The sequence below is a fragment of the Oncorhynchus kisutch genome, linkage group LG21 (genome assembly GCF_002021735.2).
Source record: "Oncorhynchus kisutch isolate 150728-3 linkage group LG21, Okis_V2, whole genome shotgun sequence".
Lineage (NCBI taxonomy): Eukaryota > Metazoa > Chordata > Actinopteri > Salmoniformes > Salmonidae > Oncorhynchus > Oncorhynchus kisutch.
Genome location: NC_034194.2, coordinates 26,917,257 through 26,942,052, shown reverse-complemented (window position 1 = coordinate 26,942,052; position 24,796 = coordinate 26,917,257). Strand labels below are relative to the sequence as shown.

Genomic DNA, 24,796 nt, shown 5'->3' with positions numbered 1-24,796 from the left:
ACAGTGTGGAAATATATATCACAGTAAAATCACATTTCTGACTGCACTGGGTTTTTAATATGTACGAAGAAAACCCCACTGACATTCAACTTACAAATGGTGAACTAACAAAATGCATTTGGTTAAATAATAAACATTTAGAAATGTTAATAGCAGTTTAAAAGGACTGCAATTCTGTCACCCTTTGATATATCAACAGTGCAATGCACCCTGTGAAATACTTAGAGCTCATCATTTCAGTGAACAATATTTCACAAGTCATGAGGTACTATAGCACCCCAGCAGCAGCCTCTGTGGACTCTCCAAAAGCCAAAAACCTGTGCAGCTTAAATTCAAAGTCTATGGGCTGCTCCTGAGGAGCTCTGTACTTCTTGGTCATAGTGGAGCCCAGGTAGGAGATAAGCTCACAATTCTCCTCAAATGACGCCAGCTTCTTCTTGTACTTCTGGCGGATGTAGTCCGAGTTCCTGGGGTTGAAGGCTGAGGAACGGAGAGAGGGATGGAGGGAATAGGGAGGGAGTACAGGAGGAAAGAATGGACAAGCAAGATAATGCAGAGTCAAATTATAATCTGAGACCAATGCACTGCAAATATAGCATGACCAGGGACCGTGTGACATTATGGTGATGACAAACTTGGGTGTGTGAAGAGCCTTAAGGCTCCTCTCAACGATTTTTGCATACCTTTCAAATAAAATGCCAGATAATGGAGTGCCGATCTCTTCGGACTGAGGTAGGGGAACTTTGGTTTCAGACAACCAACGGCAGTCAGAGCTTTAATGATAGATCTTGCCACGCCCTGATATGGAACACAAAACCCTGGTCAACATACAGTATGTCACATGCACTGTAGTGTAAACACACTTCAGCTATTTTTATTCAGATTAAGTCCCTCCAGTAATTACATCCAGAGTGCCTCCCGGTGTGTTTGAGCCTCAGTCTCACCTGTTCCATGTAGCCTAGCATGGGCAGGGAGGTGAGCTGCACAGGCTCACTCATAGGAGGCAGCTTGTCGGGCAGCTTCTGGTTCCAATAGGTCTCAGGTAACCTGAGAGGAGGAGCAAGAAGTTGGAAGAGAACTGGTTTGGGTTACCTAACAATATTCAAATTGATCATTTGAGATCACACCAGGTTCATTGCATCAGTCTATTACTGACCTCAGAAACCTGTCCTGTTTCTGTTCGTTCTCGAAAATGTAGATTTGTTCCCGATATTCCACAGAGTACTCCACGCTTCCACGAACCAGGGCCTCATACCTGAGGAGAGTTTCAAACTAAAAGCAATACATCTCAAAGGCATTAACTATGAAACGGAATCAACTGAGAGCCTAAAGCAAGCAGCCTGTCTGGGAGGTAGGATGACAGCATCAATCTGTGACGTTGTAAGGTTGGACCCAGGTGCAGAGAAAAGAATCACCAGCAGCAAGAGCAACATCATTGATATTTACAGAGAAAAGAGTTGGCCCGAGAATTGAGCCCTGTGGCACCCCATAGAGACTGTCAGAGGTCCGGACAACAGGCCCTCCGATTTGACACACTGAACTCTATCTGAGAAGTAGTTGGTGAACCAAAAAAAAGACAGGGCAGGATGGATATAGGTCTATAACAGTTTGGGTCTGTCTCCCCCTTTGAAGAGGGGGATGACCGCGGCAGCTTTCCAATCTTTGGGGTACTCAGACGATACGAAAGAGAGGTTGAATAAGCTAGTAATAGGGGTTGCAACAATTTATGCGGATAATTTTAGAAAGAGAGGGTCCAGATTGTCTAGCCCAGCTGATTTGTAGGGATCCAGATTTTGCAACTCTTTCAGAACATCAGCTGTTTGGATTTGGGTGAAGGAGAAGCGGGGGGAGTTTGGGCAAGTTGCTGCAAGGGGTGCTGAGGTGTTGGCCGGGGTAGGGGTAGCCAGGTGGAAAGCATGGCCAGCTGTGGAAAAATGCTTATTGTGACAGTGTTTCCTATCCTCAGTGCAGTGGGCAGCTGGGAGGAGGTGCTCTTATTCTTCATGGACTTTACATTGTCCCAAAAGTTTTTGGAATTAGTGCTACAGGAAGCAAATTTCTGTTTGAAAACTGACTGAGTATATTGGTTCCTCACTTCCCTGAAGAGTTGCATATCGCAGGGGCTATTCGATGCTAATGCAGTACACCACAGGATGTTTTTGTGCTGGTCAAGGCCAGTCAAGTCTGGGGTGAACAAAGGGCTCTATCTGTTCTTAGTTCTACATTTTTTGAATGGGGCATGCTTATTTAAGATGGAGAGGAAAGCACTTTTGGGTGGCATCTGGTAGGTTCCTTGATAATTTGTGTGAGATTGAGGGCATCTAGCTTAGATTGTAGAACGGCCGGGATGTTAAGCAGGTCCCAGTTTAGGTCACCTAACAGTACGAACTCTGAAGATAGATGGGGCGATCAATTCACATATGGTGTCCAGGGCACAGCTGGGGGCTGAAGGGGGTCGATAACAAGCGGCAACGGTGAGAGACTTGTTTCTGGAAAAGTAGATTTTTAAAACAAGAAGCTCGAATTGCTTGGGCACAGACCTGAATAGTATGACAGAACGCTTCAGGCTAACTCCTCCCCCTTTGCAGTTCCATCTTGTCGGAAAATGTTTTAGTTAGGTGTCACGACTTCTGCCGAAGTCGGTCCCTCTCCTTGTTCGGGCGGTGTTGGGCAGTTGACGTCACTGACCTTCTAGCCGTCATTGATCCATTTTTTTTTATTTTCCATTGGTTTTGTCTTGTCTTCCTTCACACCCGGTTCCAATCCCATTAATTACATGTTGTGTATTTAACCCTCTGTTTCCCCTCATGTCCTTGTCGGAGATGGTTTATTGTATGTGTTGTGCTAGTCATGTGCCGGTGTGCGACTGGTTTTGTACCCACTTTTATTATTTTTTGTATATTTTGGTTTTTGGAGTTTATGAGCGCTTATTACACAACTCAGTTTATACGAAGTTCGTTTTCCTGCGCCTGACTTCCCTGCCACCTACATGCACTCATTACATTAGGGATGGACATTTCAGGATTGTAGGTGGCCTTCCTAAGCCAGGATTCAGACACGGCTAGGACATCTGGGTTGGCGGAGTGTGCTAAAGCAGTGAATAAAACAAACTTAGGGAGGAGGCTTCTAATGTTGACATACACTAAGTTGACTGTGCCTTTAAACTGCTTGGAAAATTCCAGAAAATGATGTCATGGCTTTAGAAGCTTCTGATAGGGTAATTGACATAATTTGAGTCAATTTGAGTCAAAACCTCCACAAAAAAGCCAGACTACGGTTTGCAACTGCACATGGGGACAATGATCGTACTTTTTGTCGAAATGTGCTCTGGTCTGACAAAATAAAAATAGAACTGTTTGGCCATAATGACCATCGTTATGTTTGGAGGAAAAGGGGGAGGCTTGCAAGCCGAAGAACACCATCCCAACCATGAAGCATAGGGGTGGCAGAATCAAGTTGTGGGGATGCTTTGCTGCAGGAGGGTCTGGTGCACCTCACAAAATAGCTGGCATCATGAGGCAGGAAAATGATGTGGATATATTGAAGCAACATCTCAAGACATCAGTCAGGAAGTTAAAGCTTGGTCACAAATGGGTCTTCCAAATGGACAATGACCCCAAGCATACTTTCAAAGTTGTGGCAAAATGGCTTAAGGACAACAAAGTCAAGGTATTGGAGTGGCCATCACAAAGCCCTGACCTCAATCCCATAGAAAATTTGTGTGCAGAACTGAAAAGGCGTGTGTTAGCAAGGAGGCCTACAAACCTGACTCAGTTACACCAGCTCTGTCAGGAGGAATGGGCCAAAATTCACCCAACTTATTGTGGGAAGCTTGTGGAAGGCTATCTGAAACGTTTGACCCAAGTTAAACAATATAAAGCCAATGCTACCAAATACTAATTGAGTGTATGTAAACTTCTGACCCATTGGGAATGTGATGAAAGAAATAAAAGCTGAAATGAATCATTCTCTCTCCTATTATTCTGACATTTCACATTCTTAAAATAAAGTGGTAATCCTAACTGACCAAAAACACTAATTTTTACTAGGATTAAATGTCAGGAATTGTGAGAAACTGAGTTTAAATGTATTTGGCTAAAGTGTATGGAAACTTCCGACTTCAACTGCACCTAATTACTGGCATATTCCAAACTTGAGACCTCTTAAAAAGCCAGAGACCTACAGAGAACCCATGCCCCCCTGTGCCAGCATTGAAGAAGACTGGTACTATAATGAATAGATAGGAGTAAAGCCAGTGTGTTGGCTACCTCTGCCTCCCATCCAAGTAGGTGACGGGGCAGTAGCCCTTCATCTCCACCTGCTTGGGGAACCTGGCCTTCACCTGGCCGGCCGTCAGCTTCTTGGGCAACATGTGGGAAGGGGGGAGAGCGTGTGGGCAGCCCGGGATCACAAACTGTTCTGGAGTCTCAAGGAAGAGCTTTCGTAGATAGGGGTACAAGGCAAAGAGAGAAATCAATATAATTTTACCTCTGTTAATAGTTCCTGTGATGTAATCATATACATTATACCTTTTAACCACAGATCTCAAAGATCACTTTACACACATTACATGCAGGTAAGTCACCAAATCATTGATGACTGTCACCAGGTATGAGACCCACCTCCAGGTACTCCCGAGAGCACATCTTGTAATAGTGTCCCCTGAACTCAGCGGCCAGCTCCAGAGATGTAGTGTGAGAACAGTCCACCAGGTGTCGATGGAGGGCGAGGCTGACAGGGCAGTAATAGCTAAACTCACCCAGCCGAGACTTTAGCTCCTTTGGTGTGATGCACAGCCTGTCGATGCTAGCTGCATGGCCTGTAGGGGCCAGGGTCAAAGACATAGGAGAAGCAGCAATATCATAAGATTTTCTGAACCAAAAAATTAACAATATCAAAGATTTTACTGAGTTACAGTCCATATGAGGAAATAAATGTAGGCCCTAATCTATGGATTTCACATGACTGGGAATACAGAAATGCATCTTCTGGTCACAGATATCTTAAAGGACAAGGGCCTCACAATGGGCCTCAGGATCTCATCACAGTAATTATGTGCATTCAAAGTGACATTGATAAAATGCAATTGTGAGGGCCTCCCAGGTCGCGCAGTGGTTAAGAGCTGTGCTACCAGAGACTCTGGGTTCGCGCCCAGGCTCTGTCGTAACCGGCCGTGACTGGGAGGTCCGTGGGGCGACGCACAATTGGCCTAGCGTCATCCGGGTTAGGGAGGGCCTGGCCGGTAGGGATATCCTTGTCTCATCGCGCACCAGCGACTCCTGTGGCGGGCCCGGCGCAGTGCACGCTAACCAAGGTTGCCAGGTGCACGGTGTTTCCTCTGACACATTGGTACAGCTGGCTTCCGGGTTGGATGCGCGCTGTGTTAATAAGCAGTGCGGCTTGGTTGGGTTGTGTATTGGAGGACGCATGACTTTCAACCTTCGTCTCTCCCGAGCCCGCACGGGAGTTGTAGCGATGAGACAAGATAGTAGCTACTAACAATTGGATACCACGAAATTGGGGAGAAAAAGGGGGTAAAATTCAAAAAAATAAAAAAGCAATTGTGTTTGTTGTCCTTAGCCACTATGCCTGCCCATGCCATGACCCTACCGGCACCATGGGCCACTCTGTTTACAACATTGACATCAGCAAACAGCTCACCCACACAATGCTCAACACGTAGTCTGTGGTTGTGAGGCCGGTTGGACATACTGCCAAATTGTCTAAAACAAGTTTAAAGGCGGCTCATGGTAGATAATTCTCTGGCAACAGCTCTGGTGGACATTCCTGCAGTCAGCATGCCAATTTCATGCTCCCTCAAAACTCTGTGGCATTGTGTTGTGTGACAAAACTGCACATTTTAGGGTGGCCATTTATTGTCCCCAGCACAAGGTGCACCTGTGTAATGATCATGCTGTTTAATCAGCTTCTTGATATGCCACATCTGTCAGGTAGATGTTTTACCTTGGCTAAGGCAAAATGCTCACTAACAGGGATGTAAACAAATATGTGCACAAAATTTGAAAGAAATAAGCTTTTTGTGCATAATTTATGGAACATTCCTGGGATCTTTTATTTCAGCTCATGAAACATGGGAACAACACTTTACATGTTGCGTTTATATTTCTGTTCAGTGTAGAAATCAAATAATTACCAAAGTGAATAGGCTTTTTCTATAGTCTCTCTAGACTGCATATATTACCGGTGCGTATTTTCTCCAGGTAGGTGTGGATGTGTCTCATGCTCATGCGGGCCTCATCCAGGATTCTGTTCCAGACCCACCACTTGGAGTTGTGTCCATCCACAGAGACCCAGTTCTGGTAATGCTGCTGGTAGTGCTGCCTCACTGCCTCCACCTCATGCTTGAAATTAGAGTTACGGATGTTCAGGATCTGGGGGCTGTCATGCATCAGGTGGGGACTGCCAGGGGAGGGGGGATAATTAAGTGACAGTTTAAGCCAAAATGATAACAAGATGAATCCATGTCCCAGGTAATCTGTTGTGTAGATGCAGCTACATGCCCTAAATCTTAAATGAATGGGAAGCATAGACATTGTCAAAGTTGATTAATTTCAGGACGTGCTGAACTTTCCTATTCATTTGAGATTGATGCATATAGCTGGATGTACAGTACACAATAGTTTTGTCCTCTCTGGTAGGGCCATCTAGTGCCACCCCTCTGACCTGTTGGGTTTCATCTTGTCACTGAGGCCTCTCTTTAGCACCTCCACGGTGTCCAGCTGCAGCTCCACCACAAGCACTGGGATAATGCTCCGAGCCTCCATCAAATCAGCCTGCTTACGCGTCATAGGGAAGCCATCCAACACGTACCTGAGATAGGGAAGGAAATACAGTCAATAGAATATGTCATGGAAATAGAATGAATAGCCTAGTCAACCTTCTGGTTGGCATACAATGAAATGTTGCTTTTGGTCTGTTCAATACAACCTTTTTCCAGCTTTTGATTGGTCTGCATGGATCACCAAATTACTGTCTCACTGGGAATTACTGACTTTTAACGTTTTATGACATCATTCAGAATGAAGCCACACATGAGAAAGAGGGAAATTGAACACTGCCCCTATTTTTCAGCCAAGGTTAGCGGCCTTACCCTCTGGTGCTGCAGACCAGGCTCATGAGGGCTACCTCCAGACACTGGATGGCCAATTCATCTGGCAAGGTGTGGCCCTGGGAGAGGTGCTTCATCATCTGGGTGGCCAGCTCTGTCCTACCCTGGCTGGCCAGCACAGTCCGCATCACGTCCCCAATGGACAGACGAGTCAGGCTGTACTCATGGGCAAACATCCTCGCCACTGCAAAACACATAGATATGGGTGTGTTTTCTGTTTGGGTGAGCTAATGTACAGCTGGATTGGCAGAACTGGCCTGAGATGGTCTTAAAGTTTGTGTTAGATAGAATCAAATCCTAATGCATTGTTTGACAAGTTACAATAAAGTGAGTTTTAGTGCATTCATAGAGGAGAAAATAGTTTAAGAATCAAATAAACATATTGTAAACAATCCTTACAAAAGTGAATTACATTCACTTACCACAGAGCTAAATTTGTGTTGAGAACAGTGGTGTAAAGTACTTAAGTAAAAATACTTAAAAGTAGTACTTAAGTCATTTTTTTGGGTATCTGTACTGTACTTTACTATTTATATTTTTTACAATTTTTTATTTCACTTCATTCCTAAAGAAAATTATGTACTTTTTACTCCATACATTTTCCCTTACACCAAAAAGTACTCATTACATTTTGAATGCTTAGCAGGACAGGAAAATTGCCTAATTCACACAATTATCAAGAGAACATCCCTGGTCATCCCTACTGCCCCTGATCTGGCAGACTCACTAAACACATGCTTAATTTGTAAATGATGTCTGAGTGTTGGAGCATGCCCCTGGCTATCCGTAAATGAATATATAAGGAATGTTTTAAGTAACTTTTGATAAGTAAGTAACTTTTGATACTTAAGTTTATTTTAGCAATTACATTTACTTTTGATACTTAAGTATATTTAAAATCAAATACTTTTAGACTTTTATTCAAGTAGTATTTTACTGGGTGACATTCACTTTTACTTTAGTCATTTTCTATCAAGGTATCTTAACTTTTACTCAAGTATGACAATTGGTTACTTTTTCCACCACTGGATGAGAACTTGTGTAATATGCCTCTATGTGTTGTGAACTCTGACCTGTGGTTTTGCCTGACTTGGGGGGTCCGATAATGACCAGTTTGATGGGAAGGGAGGGATTGGGTTTGGGCTGCTTCAGGTACTTGATGGGGTTGAGGATGAAGGTGTTCCTCGTCTCCTTGGAGGCGAAGAAGTAGATGAACTGATGGAAGAGCACGGGGTAGGATGTGTTCAGGGGACCCTGCACTGGCTGGATCAGGTCTCCCTCTGTGTACTAAAAGAGGAACACATGGGATCTGCTATCAGTCACATTACAACATACAGGGATAAATAGAAAGTTTAAAAAATGTATCACACTATGAAGAAGTCCACATCCACTGAATTAAGCGGATTGGGATTTGAATAGAGAGAGTGTGGGTATGTCCCGGTTTATACTGACCTTGACGGGGTCCCAGCCGCCGAAGAAGCTGTTATACTTGAAGGAGTAGCAGAGCAGCTTGCGGGCCAGGGTATAGCTGATGGGCTGGCACTTGTGGAAGTGGGCCTCCCTGTTGGTCACCAGAGGCTGAACCTTCTGAAGCAGCTGGTAACGCACGATCCTGGACTTACGGCCACCGTTGATGGTCAGCTTAGGGATCTGGTTTTCATCCAGGAGTTCCTGAACAACAAACAGACAGTTTTATACTCTGTACTGATACCCCGCGTATCTTGTTTTTTGTGTTATTATATTTCCCATTTTCTCTCTGCATTGTTGGGAAGTAAGCATTTCACCTGTTGTTTACGAAGCATGTGACAAATAAAATGTGATTGGATTTATAATGGCACTTTGGGTTACAAATGTATTATTATTATAATGCCTGTAACTATATTAAGTCCTGTTCATAGCTGGACAGTATGTGCGTCTCTGTACCATCATCCTAGTGAAGTTGGCGTCGTCTGTTTCAAAGCGTTCCCCGATCTCCATCTCCAGCCTCTCCTCAGCAGCCGCTTCTGTCTCCTCATCCTCCCCATCATCCTCCTCGTCCAGAGTAAACTCCTCAATCAGCATGGCTTCGATCTCCTCCATCCCCTCCTCTTCCTCATCAAACTCCTCCTCATCCTCCTCATCCTTCACCTGGCACACAGAGAGAGACTGTAAGGACCAGTGGATGACAGAGTCCCTACTTATCAGGGTCTAATCATAAACTCTTCCCAAACTAATATAGCACAGACCCATATCAGCCTCAAAGAGTCAGAGCATCTGTGCTTGTGACAATGAAGGACTACCTTTGCACCTGGTTGCTTTGAGGCATGCTCTGCCATGAGCTCAGCCCTCCTCCGGGTGATGGCCTCCTCCTGCATCAACAGAAAGAGATCAGAAAGAGATAGATAGATAGATAGATAGAGAGAGAGAACACCTGCCTTGAGCATTGAGCCTCTCTACTTTCTCCACCTTCTCCCCCACTTGGCTCCCTGTCCTGAAGCCCTAGTCATCTGCCCTGCTCTCCTCTCACCCGTAGTTTGTGGCGTAGATCCCTGACTTGTCTCAGCTGTTCTCTCCTGCGGTCACGGCGTTCTCTCCAGCTGGCTAGGCGGGGGGGCAGCAGGCGCCGCACGACGTCTCTCACGTCCACCGTCATGACCACGGCTGCGTCCGGGAACAGCCGGCGCTCCACCATAAAGGACACGTCCTCAGGGTTCTGGGGGAAACCCTCCAGGATGAACCCTTTCGATCTGGGGTAGGGAGGGGGGTGCAGCAAATCAGTCAAGATGGGAAGTCAGTGGGCGAGAGTGCCTTGTGTGTCAAGATGAGTCTGTGTGTGTGTGTTAGTGAAATGTCTTGGTACTTGTATGGCTCCTGGTCCCAGAACTGTGGCAGCATCATCTCCATGATCTCCTGAGGCAGAGGCTCTCCATCAAACAGATAGGACTTAATTGCCTCCTCCTCGTCACTCAGCCCCACCCCCTGCTAGCAACATACACAGCAACACAGATAGCCCACCATTCAATCCCTGGGGAACAAGCTGAAATACTGCACCATAACAACTGTGATATGTGACAGTATCATATCCTTTACCTCTGCTGCTGGGGCTTCCTCTGGGCTTTCCTTCCCACTGTGTTTTTCCTCCTCGTCCATAGAGGGCACTGCTGCCCCTCCCTGTGCCTGCAGCAGAAGGGCTTCTAGGTCCTCAAGGGGCTCCTCAGGGGGTTCCACCTCATCAGAGTAGGGCACGCGGGCCTGGGTCTTCCCCAGGATCAGCTCCTGCAGGCACTCCCTGAACTGGATGTGAAAAACCCCCAGTTTCTCTGCCAGCCATTTCCCGTGGGTGGTCTTATCAGAGCCCCTCGTACCCAGCAGGAAGACTCTCAGAGCTGGGGCCTGGGATGGGGACGAAGGGGAAGTTGAGAAGAAGAGTGATAGAATATGGGGGTCAAGTGGAATCATTATTTTATCATGGATTCACTTGTCTTAGCTATTTGGTCATTTCAGACATTCATAGATTCAATTGTTCAACAAGTTATCCAGTAGCTCTTACTTCCTCACTGTATCTCTCTGTCACTCTTCCCCTCCCTCCCTCCCTCCTCTCCTACCTGCAATAGCTGTGTGTGTGAGACGTATGTCTCGGGGCTCAGTAAGAAGCGTTCCCGGGCCTCAGTACTAGAGAAGTAGTAGGCTTTCTCTCTGTACTTGGCAGCATATTCATCCAGACAGGGGATCAGTGCCCCGTTCTCTTTCAGGGACACGGGACAGAAGTGTTGGGTGTCCCCCATCACCCTCTTAGACGCTGCCTCCTCCTGGATACAGCAGGGAGAGAGGAGAGAGGGAATGTCATAAAAATGTCACAGAAAAACAGCAGTATGGGATGATGGTAAAAAGACATGGACGGGATGTTTTTGGTTAGAATACATATACTGTGAAGTCTGAAGCAATTTTATATTCAGCTACAGTGTATTTAATTGGAGAATGTGTACAAGAAATGTGTAAGGTCTAAATTGCCAACTACTATACGTCATTAGTGGGTTTCTCCATGTAGGACGTACGTCTGTCTCCTGTTCCTCCTCTCCCTCTGCCTCCTCAGGTTTCTCCAGCTCAGCCAAGGCCTGAGCATCCTCCTCCTCCTCATCCAGGTCTACTCCTGACAGCTCCCAGCCCACATACTTAAAGGGCTCTTGGGAAAACACACATCAAGGTTATTAGGTACCTAAAGTGCCTTCAGAAAGTATTCCCCGCCCTTGACTGTTTCCTCATGTTGTTGTGTTACAGCCTATAATGTGTGTCACTAGCCTACACACAACAACCTATAATGTCAAAGTGGAATTATGTTTTTCGAAATGTTTACAAATGAATAAAACATGAAATGCTGAAATTTCTTGAGTCAATAAGTATTCAACCCCTTTGTTATGGCAAACCTAAACAAGTTCAAGAGTAAGCATTTGCTTAACAAGTCACATAATAAGTTGCATGGATTTACTCTGTGTGCAATAATAGTGTTAACAGAGATGACTACCTCATCTTTGTACCCCACACATACAATTATCTATAAGGTCACTCAGTCGAGCAGTGAATTTCAAACACAGATTCAACGACAAGGACCAGGGAGGTTTTCCAATGTTTTACAAAGAAGGGCACCTATTGGAAGATGGGTAAAAATAAAAAAGCAGAAATTTGAATATTCCTTTGAGCATGGTGGTTATTACTTACACTTTGGATGGTGTATCAATACAACCAGTAACTACAAAGATACAGGTGTCCTTCCTAACTCAGTTGCTGAAGAGGAAGGAAACTATTCCACAATACTAACCTAATTGACAGAGTGAAAAGAAGGAAGGCTGTACAGAATACAAATATTCCAAAACATTCATCCTGTTTGCAACAAGACACTAAAGTAAAACTGCAAAACATGTGGCAAAGAAACTCACTTTTTGTGTTGAATACAAAATGTTATATTCGGGGCAAATCCAATACAACACGTTACTGAGTACTACTCTCCATATTTTCAAGCATAGTGGTGACTGCATCGTGTTATGGGTATGCTTGTAATCGTTAATTAAGGATAAAAAAAATAAACAGAATCGAGCTAAGCACAGGAAAAATCCTTGAGGAAACCTGGTTTAGTCTGCTTTCCACCAGACACTGGGAGATTAATTAAACTTTCAGCGGGACAATAACTTAAAACACAAGGCCAAATCTACACTGGTGTTGCTTACCAAGAAGACAGTGAATGTTCCTGAGTGGATGAGTTACAGTTTTGACTTAAATCTACTTGAAAATCTATGGCAATACCTGAAAATGGTTGTCTAGCAATGATCAACAACCAATTTGACTGAGCTTGAAGAATTTTGAAAAGCATAATGGGCACATGTTGCACAATCCTGGTGCGGAAAGCTCTTAGAGACTTACCCAGAAAGACTCACAGCTGTAATCGCTGCCAAAGGTGCTTCTACAAAGTATTGACTCAGCAGTTTGAATACTTAATTTTCAATACATTTGCAACATTTCTAAAAACATGTTTTCACTTTGTCATTATGGGGTATTGTGTGATTCTGATAACTGTGACGTATAGGTGAGAATATATAATTTTTTTATTAATTTTGCATTCAGACTCTAACACAACAAAATGTGGAATAAGTCAAGGACTATGAATACATTCTGAAGGTGCCTTATAACTCTGTCCTCTGCCATACTATTTGACCAAGCCAGTATAGTCACTCAACCTCAAACACTACCATCCTCTCAGTACCCTGCCATACTCTCAGTACCCTGCCATCCTCTCAGTACCCTGCCATACTCTCAGTACCCTGCCATACTCTCAGTACCCTGCCATACTCTCAGTACCCTGCCACATTCTTAGTACCCTGCCATACTCTCAGTACCCTGACATACTCTCTTTTACCAGCACAAAAATCCACATGTACACACCCTGAGCCCCCCACCCCCTCCACCTACACAAACACCCTAAGCCGAAAACTCACTCTCCATGTGGAAGACCATCTCCTGGACCAGGTCCTCAGGGCTCTTGCCAGAGGTCTCCAGCACATTGTAGCTGCCTGTGATAGAGGACTCCATGCTCTCCCAGTCCATCACAAATTGCTTCAGCTGCAGCTTGAATGGGTTCATCTCTGGACCGTCTGGATAGCCTCTCTTCCACACTGCAGGTAGAGTCACATCTGAAGAGAGAGAGAGAGAGAGAGAGAGAGAGAGAGAGATGGATGGATGGATGGATGCAGGTGGCACTTTACATCAGATAGATAATAATAATCATCATCATATCACAAAACAAAACAATAAAATGTTTTCACATTGCTCAGATGGTCATTGCTCAGTCTTACCTCCACCTTTTATGCTGACGGTAGGTGGGCTTTTGTCAGCATCGTCTGCATCAGATTTTGCAGAGCCTTCTGCAAAGCAAATTAAGAGGATACATTGAAGATAGATATGAGTATACAAAAGCTGTGATCGTAGAAGGCAGCATGATGTGAGAAGCATACCAGTAAGTCATGTTTTTGAGGATCGAGATCGAGAATGACAACATTTAGTTCAAATGGAACAGTACCCTCCACCTCCTCTAGCACTGCCTCCAGTTTGGCCTGAGGATCTGTTGGCTTAGGATCCTCCTCTGGGTCCTGCTGCATACGGTTTCTACAGAAGGCCACAAACACACATACAGCAAGTTGAAACTAGTTAACCCAACCATCCATGTTGGCTCCAACAATGCAGAGGACCAACACATCATTCCCCCCTCCATTTTAGCTCTACTCACAAGGAATCTTGAGCCTCCTGGTCCTTCTGTTTCTGCTGTTCTTCAAGCCTCTTGATTACCTTGTCAACCTCCTCCCTGTTCTGTTCATACATCCTCTTCAATACTACCCTACCTTCAACAGAAATATTCTACATTAGTATAGAACTACAAATATGGTAGTCTTCAGATGAATAATACAAAGGCATTACTATGGTAGTATTTGTAGTTGTGAGTTGTAGTTTCTCCCACCTTCCCCATCGTTGTCTTTCAGGCAGAACAGGATATCGGGCATGATCCCATCGTGTAGATCCTGAATGGTGGCCAACTGGGACCTGTTCCTGGGAAAGTTGTCCAGCACCCACCCTCTCTTGATCTCTGAGTCTGCATCGGCCATCTCAATCTGGAATACTCATTTGATAGAGAACATCAATGCCATTCCACAAGGCATAGCTTTTTCAATTTGGAAGGATACTGTGCACACGTTCAACTATTTAATCTTCAAGATAATTTACTTGACTTGACTTCAGACAAACCTCTCTGATGTGATTCTCCAGCACCTCTGCATACAGGTCCAGAGAGGGCGGGGTTACAACCTGCTCCGCCTCCTTTAAAGCCTCCTCCACGATGGCCTGTACATCTGGGTGCTCCTCTGTCACCTCCATCATCACTGTATCCCAACAGCAGCAGCAACAACAACGACAACAACACCTCAGCAGACCGTCAAACAGAGTAACTGACAAGTAGTGGGACTGTATGGTTGTGTTGCTCACCTTCCTCAGTCTGTTCACTCGAGGAGTGGGTCGTGGATGTCGCTGTGGGATGACATCAGAATCACCAGTTAGACTAAATGTGTATGTCTATTAGGCAGCACTTACCTGTTTGTTGGTTAGAGTCTGATTTACTCACCTGAATCATTGTCATCAGACTCCTCCTCACTGATGTTGGATCTCATGTTTACTGCAGGAAATCCACATTTGATTACATTTGACTAAATGCTCATTCTATAAATGCTTTGCAGATGACAACACAATAAACCGAGCAAAGGATTGATACACTTTTTCACCATGCAATCGTCATCATCACCACCATAATCATCCCATCACTCACTGGACCCGTGGGTGGCGTCCAGTTCCATCTTGACCTTGACCCTCTCGATAGCCATGAGGGTGGAGTCTCTCTTGACCTTCTCCAGCATGTCCTGTTTGACCTTGGCGATGATTGGCTTCATCAAGACCTCCATGTCCACCAGCTCTGCTCCGTAGTGCTGGGCCAGTAGGGCGCACAGCGTGCTCTTGCCTGCACATGGAGGCCCGATCACAGACACCTTACAGGGCGGCCGCGGCATGGGTGGCAGGAGGTACCGCCGCGGGTTCAGCATAAACCTCCCCAAGGCCTCCTGGGAAGACAGGATGTAGATTTTGTCCATGAACCTGAAGGGGAGCGGGGAAGGAGAGTTAATGGCTGGAATGTGTAGACACAAGCAACAGAGACACGCACACACACTCACCTACTCACTCACTCACTCACTCACTCACCCACTCACCCCACAGAGAACTCGGGCTTTCCCTTGATAATCTTGCCTTCCTTCAGGGCCACAGGGCAGGCTCTACACCAACGACTCCTCCTCCACCTGAACCCAGGGGCCACTGTCTTAGAGGAGGACATGGTCCGCAACAGCTCCTCCTGAGAGAAGACATCAGCACAGACAGCCAATGGCAGTTACTATCCCATAGCATTGGGCTACCATAACCTGTTAACATTGTGCTAGCTAGCTACATTGCTTGCTGCTCAAGGACCATTGACTAATCTTACAATAATAGATCTGAGTTTAGGGTTTTCCACACAAACAGTAGCATAAGCGAGAGGCTGACCGTGTCAATCTCATCAGGCAGCTCTTCCTCGTCGATCTGGAGCAGCCGAAGGGGGACAGCAACCCTCCTCACTGCCATGGACTCCAGACGGAAGAGCACTGACTACACCAGGGACAAAACCATAAACAACCAGCTCGTCAACCAGCAATTAAAACACAGAAGTCAGTCTTTACCTACAGGGACAGTCACTGTGGTTAGTTGTAGAATGGATAATGAAACTGAAGCCAACTCAAGGGTTTTTAATGTGACTAATGTATTGACAGAGGACTACGGGTAGCGTTGCTTATTCCCTCAGAAATGGAACTCCTCTTTCCAAGAACCCCCTCTGATCCCACCATGAACAGTTCCTCAGGGTTTTTATTCCCATCCAGCTCAAACAGGTGCAGGGAAGCATGGTCTGCCATGTAGTCCTGGAAACAAACAGCATGTCAAACAGCATGTCGGTAGCCATGGCAGTTAATCAGAACAGAGAACTATGTCCATCTAGTAATACACTACATCTCTATCACTGATCAAGATAGAACACTTGATGATGAGTCAACAAAGTGAATGGAGTTGTTGTCAGAAATTGGCAGCCATTTTAGGTGTGTCCTCTTCAGGCCTCAGTACGCTCACCTCTAGAGGTCTGAGAATGGTGTCCTTGTACAGGAGAACCCTGCGGTAGGCGTTCTCTGGGAAGTTTTCCTGCGCTCGCACCAGCTGGGTAATCATGTCCTTCTGCAGCTCGCGCTCCTCCACCTGATTAACAAATAAGCAACCGACTAAATAAACAAACAAACAAATCACATAGAATAGAGTATAACAACATCTCCAATAAGGGTAGTATCAATCTGTTCATGTTGGCTGCACCTCCTCTGCCTCCTCCAGCTCCCCTTCCTCCTCTTCCCCCTCATCCTCGTCTGTCTCATTCCTTTTCTTGGTGGTCTCTTTCTTCACAGGGTCCCACTGCTCCCTGAGGAACACCCTGCCTGTCAGGGGGTGCTGCCTCTGGCCCGCTAGGCGGTGGATCAGGTCCCTGTCCGCACACTGGGGATGTAACAGCTCAATAGAATAAGTGGATAGAAAAGTTCAACGCAATGAGGATACTTCAGGCCAAGGACAGTTTCAGGATTTTACTGTTATTTCACGGTCGATGGTGTAGTGTAATGGGTGTAACTAGCTGTAAAAGTTTGGCTGTGTCTTGTTAATTCAGCACAAGGCATAGTAAACTAACTCAAGGGAGAAGAAGATAACCTTGATGTTTATGATGAAATCGGGTGCCAGTCTCAGGTTCTTGATGAACTCAATCTGCTCCAGTATCTTCAGGTACTCCTCTGACATGGAGGGCAAGCAGCTCAGCACATAACCTGCCATACAACACAATACTGACATTTTCCTGAAACTGCACACACTTCAAACATACACAAAACATGCAGCACTGTGTTGAATCTAGTGAGTATAATGTAGTTAGGGATTAAGGAACAACGAAACAATGTCGATTAGGCTAGCAAAATTAGTTGAATTACCGTAGTGCTCGACCTCTGGTGACTTGAGTCTGTCCAGAATCAGCTGGACCACCATCTCTTCTGAGATACTTTTCCCTTCATTCAGAATCTCAAGAAGCTGAAACCATAAGATGGGTAGTTGAAAAGTCATTCATGTAAATCTGCTACTGTACAGCAAATTGAGGCTGCACAGTGGCAACTCACCTCTACTCCTTGAGCTCTTTGATCATTGATGTGTTGGTTGAGCAATTCTGTGTCTGAAATTAATGTATAAAGACGTGTTCAGATACAGAAAAGGAGAACAGGACATGATATTAGGAACAGAAAAACAGGTTGAGATTGGGAATATTTACCATCAATCAAGACACACTTCCAGGACTGGGCTAATTTTGTGGCAAGAGTAGATTTGCCAACCCCCTGTACAGAATAACAATATAGTAGGTCAGTGTGTGTGTGTGTGTGTGTGTGTGTGTGTGTGTGTGTGTGTGTGTGTGTGTGTGTGTGTGTGTGTGTGTGTGTGTGTGAACCATTTTGATAACTCACTGGCTTCCCAATAATGATGAAGCAGGTCGGTTTGGCAAGAAGAAGCTCAATCTCAGCTTCATCCTCAATGAGGTTGTCAACATATGTGTTCATGACTGGGGTTTCTAGAACATTTGATGATACTTCCTCTGAAATATGCAAGGACAAACAGCCACGAAAGAATGTTATCATTTCAAGCAGTTGACAATCAGCTGAAAAGGTTGTTGTAACCAACTGTCACAGGCAAACTCTAAACTGTTAGCTAACGTTAGTTTAGACAATTTTGAATACCCCTAGTACTACCTAGACAGTGAGTGGTTTAATAATACTGCAACGACATAAGCTAGCTAGCTACATTTGAAATGACATTTAACTTACCATTTAATACTGTTCCATCTGTTTGACTAGGTACTCAAAACAAGTTAGCCATGGTTATGTGCCTGTTATCCATATCATTTTCTCATGCCTCAACTTTGTTGTGCGAGCGTAACCATAGTAACCCGAGCCCGTACAGGGACTTTTAATTCGCTTTATATCGCGTCTTTTTTGACCGTGTGAGGACCCGTCTCAGCGGAAGTTTGTGACAGTCATCTGATCGAAACAAACGCATGATCAGGGAGGTGCATTGCAAATTAGTTTGCTTTTCTGTATTTGGCACTGCTGTCAAATTTTGTTTTTGATTAAGCATGGTTTGAAACAACATCTTAAGGAGCAGTTTAACATGCCTCGTATCAGCTAACGACATTTGGTGAGTCATATGGTAGCGATATGTTGTCAAACAAGCCAACATTGGGTGCAATCATTACGCCGATTCTGTTGAAAAACGTTTCACAGAAAACCGTTTCCTCCAAACGAAAAACGCAAGCGAGAGTTTCTGTTGGACAAATTCAGGTCGTTCCCTCCCCGTTATGTTCGGTTTGCTTAATTTGCTTTCGTTTGGTTCTAAAACTGGTAACGGTTTCCTTAATGAATACACCCATGCTCGCCATGGTTTGGCACTATCTTACTGACCGTGACAGTTAGCTACAATGTTTCCACTTTATAGCAGTCATCTTTTAATGCAACAGATGTATTGCTTGTTTATAACTTTGTAACGTATTCTGTTTGTCAATTGACTTGAAGTTGACATCCTCGAATCTCTCTAATATCCTTCCCCAGTGTGAAGCAGCTGACAGTCTCGTCCATCGAGTCTGTGAAGTTGGTCTTCGTCAAATCTTCACCATGCCTCTGTCAGCAGCCGTCATCAGTGGAGTGCAGAAGTTGGTTCTGTACGAAACTAGAGCCGTACGTTTCACAGTATTTCCCCTAGACTTGATGAATGCATTATTCTCTCAAACATGGGCTGGAGGAAGCCTTCCATACGTTTTGCTCATAATGCATAGCTTATTTATTAAAACATTAAGTATATGGTTGGTATGTCCATATTACACTGTCGTAACTGTCATTTATAAACTATTACAAAGTGTTGGATATTTAGTCACGATTGCATTCAATATCTCAAATGGAAGACAATATTTTTAGCAGCCCATTTGCCCATTGTCTTATGTTATGACCTATTGTTTACAGTACATTAACACTAGATGGCAGTATGGGCACTGATATAACGCAGTTTCTCTGGACCCCCCAATGGCGAAGTTCGAGTACCGATTGCTGTCCCTGGTGCTGAAATAGAGACATGTCTGTGTGTGTGCATGCCTATCGATTCGATGATAGGCTTTCTGTGGTGCCAGGTCTTAGCTTTGTTTTAAATAATGGATACATGTTCATTGGTAGGCTTCTTTGCCCGTAGTTTTCTTATGTTAAGCCTAACATTTCACGAAGCTATACACCATGTCGCAATGCTGCCGTTTTTAAAATGCTGACTGGTGGCAATGATGTAATACTTGTTCAGTAATTAAAGGTGGAAATTCAAACATTGCAGATTGAATAATAAATGTTCGATTCCACAGCATACTTGTTATATATATGTATAGGATACCTGAACCTGCATGACATGAGCCATCCTCATGCTCTCTCCCAGCTTCGATAGAAAGTTATTGTGCATAAAACCAGTCCTTTAATGCCAAATAAGTCCACCCACCCTCAAAACAATAGCTTACTTGTGGTTGTTTCATTATGCAGTGTACGATCTATAGCTATATCCTGTATCTAGCTGCTATTAATAAACTTTAAATTTCATTTTATTACACAGAAAATAAAGGGAAAAAGTAGTTGGCTTCAGGATAAATTCAGCCACAATTTTTGTTGTTGAACTCAGTGGGTTGTGTGTGGCTAATAGCCTACCCAAATGGGCTGCTATATTCAAGGTAAATTAAATCAAATTAGATCCAAATTGAGAGACTTCCCTGGTCTCCTGAAGCCCTCCTTTTTTTGTGCAAATGTTTTCACCGTGGCCTGTATGTCCAGGTTGCAGGACCGACTGTTTTCTACACTAAGTATTGCCAACCCAGAAAGTCTTTCCTGACACATTGTGCATTATTTGTCCATGGAGCTGCACACAATTTAAATTTAGTCTTGAATGATGCATGCCAAGATATACCAGAGATAAGGGACTGTTGATATTACAACCACACAACTCCAATGCCGGTTCACCAGTATGAACGAAATTGAAAACATCTTCGTTTTTGTTCAAGTCCTCAAGAACTGTTGTCTGCTAAATATTATAATCTGATTATAATCTGGCAGCAATTAAGGTGAATGATAAACTCAATTAAAGATTTTACAGAACTGCTGTATTTGAAGCACAACCCTGTAGCTACCATCCCTGTAGCTCTCGTGTCTACAGAGAAATCGTTTTCTAAACATCAAACAAAAATCATAAAGGACTACCTAAGAAACATTAGGCTCTCTGTCTGATATGTCCTTATGAACACACTCATTGCACTGGCGCCGTCGTAGCCTTAACTACGGGATTTGTTCACTGAAGTACTAATGACTTTTTAGAGGGTTACTGTCAACTATTTTATAAAAAAATAAAATAGACTTCAATGACTGGCGCATAGGGCCCCAGAGCTCGTGGGCCCCCCTGCCTTGTGGGGGCTGCGGTGGTGTCTGGAATGCCAGAATGGGTAGGCGTATGTTGTAACATCTAAACATACAGTGGGGCAAAAAAGTATTTAGTCAGCCACCAATTGTGCAAGTTCTCTTCTGTAATTTTCATCATAGATACACTTCAACTATGTCAGACAAAATGAGAAAAAAAAATCCAGAAAATCACATTTCAGGATTTTTAATGAATTTATTTGCAAATTATGGTGGAAAATAAGTATTTGGTCACCTACAAACAGGCAAGATTTCTGGCTCTCACAGACCTGTAACTTCTTCTTTAAGAGGCTCCTCTGTCCTCCACTCGTTACCTGTATTAATGGCACCTGTTTGAACGTGTTATCAGTATAAAAGACACCTGTCCACAACCTCAAACAGTCACACTCCAAACTCTACTATGGCCAAGACCAAAGAGCTGTCAAAGGACACCAGAAACAAAATTGTAGACCTGCACCAGGCTGGGAAGACTGAATCTGCAATAGGTAAGCAGCTTGGTTTGAAGAAATCAACTGTGGGAGCAATTATTAGGAAATGGAAGACATACAAGACCACTGATAATCTCCCTCGATCTGGGGCTCCACGCAAGATCTCACCCCGTGGGGTCAAAATGATCACAAGAACAGTGAGCAAAAATCCCAGAACCACACGGGGGGACCTAGTGAATGACCTGCAGAGAGCTGGGAACAAAGTAACAAAGCCTACCATCAGTAACACACTACGCCGCCAGGGACTCAAATCCTGCAGTGCCAGACGTGTCCCCCCGCTTAAGCCAGTACATGTCCAGGCCCGTCTGAAGTTTGCTAGAGAGCATTTGGATGATCCAGAAGAAGATTGGGAGAATGTCATATGGTCAGATGAAACCAAAATATAACTTTTTGGTAAAAACTCAACTCGTCGTGTTGGAGGACAAAGAATGCTGAGTTGCATCCAAAGAACACCATACCTACTGTGAAGCATGGGGGTGGAAACATCATGCTTTGGGGCTGTTTTTCTGAAAAGGGACCAGGACGACTGATCCGTGTAAAGGAAAGAATGAATGGGGCCATGTATCGTGAGATTTTGAGTGAAAACCTCCTTCCATCAGCAAGGGCATTGAAGATGAAACGTGGCTGGGTTTTTCAGCATGACATGATCCCAAACACACCGCCCGGGCAACGAAGGAGTGGCTTCGTAAGAAGCATTTCAAGGTCCTGGAGTGGCCTAGCCAGTCTCCAGATCTCAACCCCATAGAAAATCATTGGCGGGAGTTGAAAGTCCGTGTTGCCCAGCAACAGCCCCAAAACATCACTGCTCTAGAGGAGATCTGCATGGAGGAATGGGCCAAAATACCAGCAACAGTGTGTGGAAACCTTGTGAAAGACTTACAGAAAACATTTGACCTCTGTCATTGCCAACAAAGGGTATGTAACAAAGTATTGAGAAACTTTTGTTATTGACCAAATACTTATTTTCCACCATAATTTGCAAATAAATTCATTAAAAATCCTACAATGTGATTTTCTGGATTTTTTTCCCCTAATTGTGTCTGTCATAGTTGAAGTGTACCTATGATGAAAATTACAGGCCTCTCTCATCTTTTTAAGTGGGAGAACTTGTACAATTGGTGGCTGAATAATACTTTTTTGCCCCACTGTATACCTCTTTACAACACAAAGTTACTTGCAGCTGCATTCAGAAGACGGACAGAGATGGGTCCTCATACTAAAATAACTGATCATCTGATCATCAACTTGATTTGATGCATCAAAAGTGTTAATGCTGGGCTGGAACAAAAGCGCGCAAACGCTATGGGTCTCAGCAGGACGGCCTAGGATTGAATAACACGTTTTGTGAAGAGCCAGCATTGACTACGTTGTAAGACTTTCAGGTCAGCCCTGCCCCTTTCATTGGCTCACTCATGTTCAGACATGAGCAACACAGAGGTGCAGATGATAGGTAGAACAGGACAGAATTAACTCAGTTCCAGACTGTACTATCAACGTGTTCATACTGGACGTCCCCACATCAAATCTCACACCAATATAGAAACACATAAGGGTCAGAAGAAAGTGACTCATGTAGCATCTTAATTGTGTTAGTGAGAAAAGTCCTGCATGAAAAAGAAAAGCATGTCTTGTATTAAACACTGTTTTAAATTGTACTTTTCTCTCATCTTCTGTCGACCAAAGCACTGCTTTCATCCCACTGTTGAGTGAGGCTCGATGTTTCATCCATGATGTACTTTATTGTGTAATGTAATCACACACTTTCATGTGTTCTTTGATTACAGAGGTATTTCCTTGTGGGGAGCAATCACGCCCAAACCAAACACCGTGTTCTGAAAATCGACCGCACTGAGCCTAAGGACCTGGCGATTATTGATGATAAGGTGAGTTACTGCACGTCAAACCACTGCTTTAGAGTAGCAGCGACCGTTGCCCTTGTTGTACAGCACCCCCCAGGGAAAATTGTACAATCAGTCACCTGGTCCTAAGTGTGTATGGGTGACAGATTTGGCTCATGAAGGTTTAAGAGACTACTACATTATCACTCATCCCCTGCAGTCAGTCATTACCACAGTGTATGAGAGTGGAGGACATTTGTTTGTTCTCATCATCAGAATGATAAGGATTCTGATTGGTTTGTTATTATTGTACATAGTGTCCACTGGTGAGCTCTCTTTCCATCCATCATCATCCTCCCATTCGTTCCTGTAGATCAGGGGTTCCCAAACTTCTCTCTGGGCCCCCTCCCAGGATTGGGGAACAACCCGTGCCCTTTCTATTTCTGTGGGTACAAGCACTGTACATGACACAAACTGTTCACACCCCTCTTGTTGGTGGAGAGAATTCTGCAGATTTAAAGCTTATTTCCTGTAATTCTATTCATTTTGTCATGGGGTGCAAAGAACATTTAGCAGTTTTAAAGCTAATTGTCTTGCAATTTTATAAATTTGCCTAATGTGTATTCATGTGATATTGGAGTGACAATGAAAATTACAAAAATGGCAAACATGAAAAAATATAAATAAATTATGAGCACGGCCTTATTTCTATTACAGCATATTGGCTGACTGTCATTCATATTCCATTCACCCAGCTCAATGTAACAGCGATAGGTTTAGACTACTACATGATACTCACATTTTCCCTATACCCATCATGAGGTTGCTACAACCTAGCATATGAATAAAAGTTTACAACGTAGATGCACACAGGTTGAGAGAATTTTGAGCTATCAAGGTGACAGACAGTGACACAAAATACCACCTTGCAGACTCTTGCCTGCATCTAGCTGATCTAGGGTGTAATCATCAGTCCAAACGTTTCTATTGGACAAATTCAGGTATATTTATCCCCGTTCCCTTTAAGAAACGTTTTTCAACAGAATCGGCGCAATGTATACACACCCCTGATCACACGCAAGTACAGTTCACTTTCATACCAGACACATACATCCAGCTCAGAAAGTATTCAAACTTTTCCACATTTTGTTTTACGTTACAGCCTTATTCTAAAATGTATACAATAAATGTTTTCCTCATCAATCTACACATAATACCCCATAATGACAAAGCAAAAATAGGTTTTTAGAAATGTTAGCAAAAATAAAAAACAGATACCTTATTTACATAAGACCCTTTGCTATGAAACTCGAAATTGAGCTCAGGCGCATCCTGTTTCTATTGATAATCGTTGAGATATTTCTACAACTTGATTAATCCCAAGGCAGTGGTCGAAGAAATTGTCCGTAGAGCTCCGAGACAGGATTGTGTTGAGGCACAGATCTGGGGGAAGGGTGGCAAAAAATGTCTGCAGCATTGAAGGTCCCCAAGAACACCGTGGCCTCCATCATTCTTAAATGGAAATAGTTTGGAACCACTAAGACTCTTCCAAGAGCTTGCCGCCCGGCTAAACTGAGGAATCGGGGGAGAAGGGCCTTGGTCAGGGAGGTGACCAGGAACCCGATGGTCACTCTGCCACAGCTCCAGAGTTCCTCTGTGGAGAGGGGAGAACCTTCCAGAAGGACAACC

General features: G+C 44.2%; 2 protein-coding genes across 6 annotated transcripts in view; one reads left to right on the top strand and one right to left on the bottom strand.

Moving 5' to 3' along the window:
• Positions 1–17: 17 nt before the first annotated feature.
• ak9 (adenylate kinase 9) lies at positions 18–18,218 on the bottom strand. 4 transcript variants are annotated; one of them, XM_020455197.2, is made up of 38 exons: positions 18,118–18,218; positions 17,761–17,888; positions 17,571–17,634; positions 17,422–17,474; positions 17,239–17,335; positions 16,967–17,079; positions 16,583–16,759; positions 16,349–16,471; positions 16,069–16,143; positions 15,734–15,835; positions 15,406–15,545; positions 14,970–15,292; positions 14,769–14,819; positions 14,633–14,674; positions 14,396–14,529; positions 14,112–14,262; positions 13,884–13,995; positions 13,677–13,762; positions 13,453–13,521; positions 13,096–13,290; positions 11,164–11,291; positions 10,714–10,917; positions 10,199–10,501; positions 9,969–10,090; positions 9,636–9,855; positions 9,409–9,477; positions 9,053–9,256; positions 8,582–8,800; positions 8,203–8,416; positions 7,112–7,313; positions 6,685–6,831; positions 6,203–6,420; positions 4,623–4,819; positions 4,269–4,438; positions 1,157–1,255; positions 945–1,047; positions 684–798; positions 18–480 (listed from the first exon to the last, which is right to left on the bottom strand). In XM_020455197.2, the coding sequence occupies exons 2-38, from the start codon at positions 17,851–17,853 to the stop codon at positions 269–271; spliced, it is 5,346 nt and encodes a 1,781-aa protein (XP_020310786.1). In that variant the 5' UTR covers positions 17,854–17,888; positions 18,118–18,218; the 3' UTR covers positions 18–268. The 4 variants fall into 4 exon arrangements, 2 of the variants coding, with proteins under 2 accessions (XP_020310786.1, XP_020310787.1); XR_002251698.2 differs by having other exon boundaries at positions 35–480; positions 6,203–6,362; XM_020455198.2 differs by having other exon boundaries at positions 35–480; positions 9,969–10,087.
• Positions 18,219–18,295: 77 nt separating this feature from the next.
• The window catches only part of fig4a (FIG4 phosphoinositide 5-phosphatase a), a 97,201-nt gene continuing 90,700 nt past the window's right edge, over positions 18,296–24,796 (top strand). Inside the window, exons 1-3 of one of the 2 annotated variants that reach the window (XM_020454975.2) lie at positions 18,296–18,487; positions 18,898–19,023; positions 23,054–23,152. In XM_020454975.2, the coding sequence (XP_020310564.1) occupies positions 18,961–19,023; positions 23,054–23,152 (162 nt within the window). In that variant the 5' untranslated portion in view covers positions 18,296–18,487; positions 18,898–18,960. The remainder of the gene's footprint in view (positions 18,488–18,897; positions 19,024–23,053; positions 23,153–24,796) is intronic. The other variant, XM_020454976.2, reaches the window with a different exon arrangement.